The 8,220-nt window shown below is 41.4% G+C and overlaps 1 protein-coding gene across 1 annotated transcript; it reads left to right on the top strand.

Annotated features, from left to right (window-relative positions):
* The first annotated feature begins 8 nt into the window (after window positions 1–8).
* wee1 (WEE1 G2 checkpoint kinase) lies at window positions 9–8,192 on the top strand. The gene is made up of 10 exons (XM_084555362.1): window positions 9–959; window positions 1,494–1,708; window positions 2,121–2,187; window positions 2,460–2,632; window positions 2,899–3,167; window positions 3,400–3,489; window positions 3,613–3,698; window positions 3,791–3,961; window positions 4,192–4,337; window positions 4,679–8,192. The coding sequence occupies exons 1-10, from the start codon at window positions 471–473 to the stop codon at window positions 4,833–4,835; spliced, it is 1,863 nt and encodes a 620-aa protein (XP_084411488.1). The 5' UTR covers window positions 9–470; the 3' UTR covers window positions 4,836–8,192.
* The last annotated feature ends 28 nt before the right edge of the window (window positions 8,193–8,220 follow it).

Genomic DNA, 8,220 nt, shown 5'->3' with positions numbered 1-8,220 from the left:
AAGTCCTTTACCACGCGCGTGATAGGAAGAGGACAGTTCTTGACTCATTCAAACTTTTCGTAAACATTAGTATGGTTTTATTGCGGTAAGAAGTGTTTCTGTGTCGGCGAGCCACGCAGGAGTAAACGACGGATACCGATACCCGACTGGACGGGGTACGTTTAATACTGTTTTTTGTTATTTTGAGACCAACTGCGGACATTGTTCTGACGGTGACTACAAGGCAGCCCGTGGCCATTTCTCGGCGTTGGATGGGCGTGTAGGAGTTAGCAAACAAGTTAACATTTTCTGTGATGCTAACGGAGATTTGAGCGCTTATCGATAACTTTAGCACACTTTTTCCTCGATACCTTTACTTTAAGGTAATTCGGAATTTGCCACTTTTGCCAGAAAAGCCGCTTCAAGCGTTGGGGATATCCAACCGCGTGTTTTTTTTCCCCGTCGACCAGGCCGGGGTTTAAATCCTGAAAATGTCGAGCTACGGTCGCCATCGACACGGATCCCCCTCCCCAAAAACTCGACCAATTCGTCAGAAATTACAATTCGCATCCAGCGATGGAGAGGACGACCCTATTGAAGACGTTAATAACAGCACCGGTGGAGAGTCCGGCTTCACGGAGATGGATTCCCCGATGCCACTGCGACGGGACGACGCTGGCAAACGACTGGAGGGCAGCAGCAGCCCCCTGAACCAGTCCGGCGGGGACGACGACGTGGAGTTGTGGGACGAGGAGGGCTTTGGCTCTCCGTCTCATCTGCGGTCGCCGAGCAGCGCTCTCTTTGCCAACTGCTCGCCGTCACCGAGGAAAAGCCCTCGGCTCTACGGAGGATCGCCGGAGCGGTCATTCGTCCAGGACGACGGGGAAGGATCCAGCTCCCCGATACCAGACTGCCCAGACACACCTCCGCACAAGACCTTCAGAAAGCTCCGGCTTTTTGACACACCACACACACCAAAGGTTAGTATTTGTTGATTAAAAACATTAATATTGGATTATTTTAAAACGGAATAAATGAATACATGCACAATGTTCGCAAAGACCTCAGGTTAAGTGTGCATCACTAAATCATTTGGCTGTTTCTGGATCTTGTCATCGGTTGTGTTGTAACGTAAGGCACACTGGCCTTAAAAAAAACAAAAACAAATCGGTTCAATTTTTTGGAATTCCAGGAGAGACTTGCGGTGTCAGTTAAGACCTAGTGACCCACATAATGTACAACTGTACTTATTGCATAACACTCTCGCTGTAGTCAGCTAGATGTTTTTGTCGTGAGTTTTGGTATGTGCTGATCTTTAATTTGAGCATTACACAGCAATTTACCTTTTATACAGATTTTATAGACTATTACAACATTTTAATTTTAGATTAATTCATTAATCATATTATTTTGAAAGGCTTATTTGTAGTCATATTCTATAAGTAAATTATCCTTTTTTTAATCTGTTTTTCTTTCTCATTAATGAAAGCCCTAACCAAAACTGTCTTTTACAGAGTTTGCTGTCCAGAGCTAGGGACTCTGGCTCAGGATCCTCCAGCAGGAGAGTTGCTCTGTTCAAGAATGCGGAGGCTTCAGGAAAGTCAATCATAAACAGCAACAGGAGGCAGCAGACCCCGTTGGTCAACTTTAACCCCTTCACCCCAGACTCCCTCCTCATCCAGTCTGCCACACAGCAGAGAAACAACAGGAAGCGGACCCACTGGAATGAGTATGTTGCACAGATGTTTTCTGCTGTTGCCCCAAATCTTTTGTTACTACTTGCTGTTGTTACTGAAAAGATTCTAATACCTCTCCAAAATGGATTGTACCTTACAGTCAATATTTTGTTTCTGATTTCCCACCTTTGTCAGTTAGTTTATGGTCACATTTCATTTTAATCATTATACTTGATCAAACACTGCAGATCAGTGTTAAAGAACTTTACCTGTTATCTTGAGCACAGACCAAAGCCATTGTTATCAGGGCAGGATACGTTAAAGCCGTTAACCACGGCCAGGAGGGCTTGGCTGGGAACCAATACCTCATGGTTACTGGAGAACTCTGCCATGTGCTTGCCCTCACTGCCGCCCCCTGCTGAACAGAATGCTAATCAGCATGCTCTATTGTCTTCTTTCTTTCAGCTCTTGTGGAGAAGACATGGAGGCCAGTGATGGTGAAGGGGAGGAGGAAGTCCTCCCACCATCAAAGGTATTTAAATGTTTTGTAATCTATATTTATTTCATACATTAATGCATTAATTCTGCTTTTTGTTGTGTCAATCTTTGTTTTAAATATTCAAAGACATCACTCTATATCATTTTCTGATAAAAGATGTGTAGAGGTTTCAGAGTAAATGCATCATGAATATTAATTGGTAACTAGCACCCTTCAAAGCAACTGGAAAAGAAACTTTGTGCTAGCTGTGTAATGGATTTAAAATGATTTTGGTTAATTTGGTTCCATAATTTTTCTGTCCTCAGAGGATCACCATGATGGAAAGCAACATGATGTCCCGGTATGCCTCAGAGTTCCTCGAGTTGGAGAAAATCGGCTGTGGGGAGTTTGGTGCTGTGTTCAAGTGTGTGAAACGGCTTGATGGCTGCATCTACGCCATCAAGAGGTCGAAAAAGCCCCTGGCAGGATCAGTAGACGAGTAAGTAAATCATCATGTTCAGTCTTAATTTGTATATAGTATTGCCTGCGTCCTATGGTGTTTTACTCTTAATACTTTCACTGTGTTATAGTATGTTTAAGGCTGACGGACAGTTAACATTTATACTTGTTTACTGGTGACACATTTCAAGTTTTATCATAAATGCCCTCAGTTATCCATGTGTGTCCCTCCTTCCATGGACAGGTCAAAAGTTGTTTGCAACAAAGGCTTAATTAAAGCTGTCTGTCTGTTCCCCCCCTTCACAGGCAAAATGCCTTACGGGAAGTGTATGCCCACGCGGTGCTGGGCCAGCACCCCCATGTGGTGCGGTACTACTCAGCCTGGGCAGAGGATGACCACATGCTTATTCAGAACGAGTACTGCAATGGCGGGACGCTATCTGACGTCATTGCTGAGAACTACAGGCAGTTTAGCTACCTATCAGAGCTGGAGCTGAAAGATCTGCTGCTGCAAGTCACACGAGGACTTAAGTACATCCACTCAACCTCTCTGGTGCACATGGATATCAAGCCCAGTGAGTACTTGTTTTTAATGCTTGAAGAATACACTCTGTGCCATAATAATATATTATTTTAAAGACACAACCACAGGAGTCAACTTTATGGTTGGGTGATTTGGTCTAGCGTAGACTTTGGGTGTTGCTAATTATTATTATTTTTTTTTGTATAAGACCTATGTTTGGGACTTTTTCTTGTGGTTTAACATAATTTTCTGTGTCAGAAATTAACTTGCCGTCTTTGTCCTAGGCAACATCTTCATTTCACGGAAAACTGTAGCAAGCTGCGATGAATGTGATGATGATGATGGCCTCACAACTAGCGTGGTCTACAAAATTGGTATGTCACTTTCCTGGTTGTATGCAGATGTCCTGTAATCATTTTGTCAGCTTAAGGTTATTTACATTTCCTATTGGTCCCAGCATCCAGTCTAAATTTTCATGCTTTGTGCTCCTTCTCCAGGTGATCTCGGACATGTAACCAGGGTGAACAATCCACAGGTAGAGGAGGGTGACAGCAGATACTTGGCCAATGAAGTTTTACAAGAGGTTTGTCCTACTTAAAAATGCTTGCACTTTTGTATCTGTACATTCTCAAACAAGATCTTCAATTTTAACATGTTGTTCTGACATTTTCCTAGGACTACAGTAACTTGACAAAGGCAGACATCTTTGCTCTGGCCCTGACTGTTGTGAGTGCCTCAGGGGCTGAACCTCTCCCCACCAACGGAGACAAATGGCACGAGATAAGACAGGGCAAACTCCCCGCCATCCCTCAAGTGCTTTCTTCAGAGTTTCTCAGTCTTCTCAAGGTAACTGTCAACACACATTTATCTGACTTTCTTCTGAATAAGTATGAGTTTGTGAAATTGGGAGTTAATGTTATTGCATTTCTTTGGTTCCTGTGTGTCTGGCTTCTAAACTAATTCCAATATTTTGTATCTTGAGACACTGAGTTGTCTGTATTTTTTTACATCTTTGTTTAGAAGCATGTGCTTTACTGATTTAATCTTTAAACCTTATCCGTCCCTTGTTTTTTCAGCTGATGATCCATCCTGACCCGACCAGACGACCATCAACCTCTGACCTCATCAAACACCCAGTGCTTCTGACTGCTGCCAGAATGAGCGCAGACCAGCTCAGAGTTGAGCTCAACGCAGAGAAGTTCAAGAATGCTCTTCTTCAAAAGTAAGTAGGGACAGACCCTTCTTGAGTGGTAAACTTCAGCCAACAGTGATTTGACATTGCCTGTGTGTTCTGTAAACTCTGTTGTCAGATAATTACAGATAGAAGATACAAACTAGTTAAGTTAGGACTGAGACTAATAATTACCTGAAATACATTTATTAATTAATCTTTTCTCCATCAATCCACTGTCAATAAATTGAAGTAAAAATATTGTAAAATACTTTTCATAGTACTGTGCCAATTTGAGACTGAGGATATTATTTTAAAGGGTGAAAAAAATTGGATAATGGAGCCTGACAAAAAATTAGCTGTTACTAACTCTCCTTCCTCATCTTCCTCAGGGAGCTAAAGAAAGCCCAGCAGGCCAGAGCGGCAGCAGAAGAGAAGGTTTTATCCACAGACAGGATCTTGACCCGCTCCACAGTTCAGTACAACCCCAGAACCACCAGGCTCATTGGAAAGAAGATGAATCGGTCGGTCAGCCTCACAATCTACTGAGACTGTACCCCTGACAGGAAACGAAACACAAAGGCTAATGGACCTTTTAATCAGACTTGTTGAGCTGAAATGGTGTTTTGTTTTTCTTTTGGAGAACCCTGTCAGTCGTGGAATTGGGCTGTCTGCCCAGTTAAAGATGTAGATTGTTGCCAGGCCGTACTGGAACTCATCGACTTGACTCTTATTGCCAATATAGTTCAGCCCTTTTACTGATGGGCCTTTTCCTTGGAATATGAAACTGTCATTCCTCAAAAGGTAGTTGCCTTACCTTTTACACTCAGTCATTCCTTAAGTTTGCATAGACATCAGGCTCTCTCTCAGTTTCTGTCCTTGCACTTCTCTTGACAAAGCCGAAGCCTGTTGGCAGCGGATCAAAGCCGCAGTGAAGCTCTCTTCAGTGTGAATGTACTTGCCGTAGCCGTATGCACCTTACTGCCTGTCAAATGCCTGATGCTGGATACAAGATGGTCTAAGAACTGACTACGTCTGTGTTTGTAATGGAGCACTTTGGAGGCACCATGTGGATCTTACCACATCGTTTAGAAAAAAGAAGAAACCTGCTGCTGTTGGTGTTTTGTGTATCAGGGTTTGGCCAGTTGTAGGTTCGGTTGTTCTAGAGGTCATTGGCTCTTATTCTCAAGTAGCAGGAGACCATTCCCCCGTTTAATACCCCTTGTATTTTTCTGGTCAGATGGAAAATGGATCATGCCAAAAACCAGAACTATGACTGAACTCATTATCTGTGAAGTTAGAATTGATCCAGTCTTTTCATCTGTCCTGTTGATCAGTGCTGCCAATCCTGCCTGTAGCATTAGAACAATTGTCTTGTTTGGGTTCACATGATTTAAAAAACAATAAACAAATAATAAATCATTTTCACAAGGCTCGTCCCGTAGTAATGTTCAGAAAAGTATTGTTCTTGTAACCCTTAACACACCAACGTGTAACATGTACATATGTTCCTTTAATAAATTCTCACTATCAACACTTCTTTCCAGTTTCCCAATATGTGGTGAAGAAATATCTAGATATTCATCTGCTGAAACATCAAATGGATACAGCATACTTCTTATAAATGTAATGAGGTGTAAATTGAGAAAGTCTAGTCAAGGTTTTAACAGCTTCAGCATTTAAATTCAATTAAATCTATATTGATTTATATTTGATTCTGCCTGTTTGCAAAATGCAGACTTCCCTTTAGTGAATTTGAGATAAAAGCATAACAAGACACAGACAATGGGTTAAACTGCCTTGTGTATTGGTGTTCAAAGTCAAAAAACAAAGTTATTCCATTTAAAGTCTTGGGTATCTTTTTAGAACACATTCCTTCTTGTCACATCTGCACAACATAAGTGTGTAGAAAGTAGTGAAGAAATGGCAACAGTCTGTAAATACAAACCCCTACAGAAAGCATAGGAGAGTTAAAGTGACCCTGACCTAATAAAGATAACAAACGTGTTGTGGATCAAGGAATGGACCAATTAAGACAAAAGCAAACATTTATTTATTCCTGTAGTTAACTTACAACCTCTAAACAGCTTTACAACATACTCTTATTCCTAGTGTTCCTACAAACATGTTTCATCAGTAATATCAAAAAAGGGCAATTGTTGCTATGATATCTAAGAAGACCCATTCAATGGGTAAATTAAAAGCAGGAAACTTAACATTGTCACAGTGCATAGGACAATTGGGTTGTGATGTAGCAATATCACTAGTAACCACTAGATGGCCGTCAGCTATCAGGTTATCAATTTTGCATGTAAAGGCAGCCGCTAAACTGACTCCTCTCAGTATACAGTAGCGTTAATACACCAGTCAGCCACAACATTAAAACCACCTACTTAATATTGTGTTAGTTCCCTTTGTGCCTCCAAAACAGTTTTTGGACATGATGATCAATGTTGTGTACTTCTCCTGTCAGTGGTTTTAATGTTGTGGCTGATCAGAGTATGTTAACTGGAAACTAGTAAACCTCACAATATAGCATTTGACAGTATTAGTGTAGGGTATGTAGCAGACATCATGGCATTCATTTAACATTCTTTCATAAAATATGAACCACCACGTCTATTTTGTAAGCTGGGTTGTTGTGTCCTTCTACAAATTGTCATTACTGTGTTATGGTTCTGGTGAGAGATCAAATTAAATAGCTCAACAGAATAACAGTTTCCCTATTCCTTTAAGAAACATTGAGGAAGTGGAGTGGATTCACAAATGGTGTGAAAAGCTTGTGGTAATAAAAGGGTCAGACACCCACTGTCCAGTGCTTTTTTGTAACTTTTTCTTTTGTTTTTGTACAAAGCAAAGTTAATACAACCCAGGGTGCCTTTTGCTCAATAAATTGTTATGCTTCCCCTTGAAAGTTTTTTTTTTTCCATCTGGCCAATTAATAACTCCCTTTAAAAAAAGGTTAAAAAAAAGGCAACTGGAATTGTAGAGTTTTTTGAGAAGACGTTTCACCACTCATCTGAGTATTAAACATCTTCTCAAAAAACTCTGTAAGTCCAGTTGCCTTTTTTGAACCTTTTTTGGATATACCATGACCTGGATGACTGAGAACCTTCACAGACAAACTCCCTTTAAGATTAAGAGACAGTCCAGGACAATAGCAAGTGAATAATTCCAACATTAACCAAACTGACTATGGACATCTGCAGGTTGTGACACAACAGCATCAGCCTAGTAGTGTAACAACAGAGACAGGAGTCTACAAATTCTTCACAGAACAGTTCATAGAACAGAGATCCCCCACTACACCAGGTGGTGGAGTAATGAGGGAGTGAGTTCCAACTGGAGAAGGCACCCAGCCAGCGAAAAACATCACAAAGTAGCTTATCAGAGTGCAACACAATCCTCCCAGAAACTTGATCCTTGAAGTGGGATCTGATAACACTGGAATCCCTGAAGGGGGGGACTGAAGTGAAGCTGGTTACCAACCAGTAATAAACTGTGTGTGTGAATTCCAAAACAAGCACTCAACGAGGAAAAGGATAAAAACTCATTGTTTTGACGCTGTTGTCATCACAATCCTCTTGCAATAGGAAAAAACAGTGCTAGTAGTACCTCAAAAGTAATTGGAATCAAAAAATAACTATTGACTGTGCCAAAGGAATTGAAAAGAAATGTTTTGAGTGTGGAAAAGAATGGTTCAGTTCTGGCTTTACTAGGAATACAGTGAGCGTCAGGTTGCTTCCATCCTTCAACACAAAGCACAAACTGGCAAGCTACAGACTGGCAAAGGGCGATTGACCGGGGTGACTGTCAACTCATTTGAATGCCACTCAGCAACAGTAGGATGACATCAAGTGACTTACAAAAAGAATGGCAAATGGCAGCTGGCATGAAGTGCACGGTGAGAACTGTTTGAAACAGGCTCCTACGG

This window comes from Chelon labrosus (assembly GCF_963514085.1).
Source record: "Chelon labrosus genome assembly, chromosome: 11".
NCBI lineage: Eukaryota > Metazoa > Chordata > Actinopteri > Mugiliformes > Mugilidae > Chelon > Chelon labrosus.
Note: the sequence above shows the minus strand (reverse complement) of the source record. Positions and strands in the feature narration are given on the sequence as shown.

Bases quoted from the DNA above. Each gene is read 5' to 3' on its own strand.
- wee1 (XM_084555362.1), top strand. From the start codon at position 471: ATGTCGAGCTACGGTCGCCATCGACACGGATCCCCCTCCCCAAAAACT. The intron at 2,188-2,459 runs GTATTTAAATGT...TTCTGTCCTCAG, and splicing joins AAGTCCTCCCACCATCAAAG to AGGATCACCATGATGGAAAG. The intron at 3,168-3,399 runs GTGAGTACTTGT...TCTTTGTCCTAG, and splicing joins GCACATGGATATCAAGCCCA to GCAACATCTTCATTTCACGG.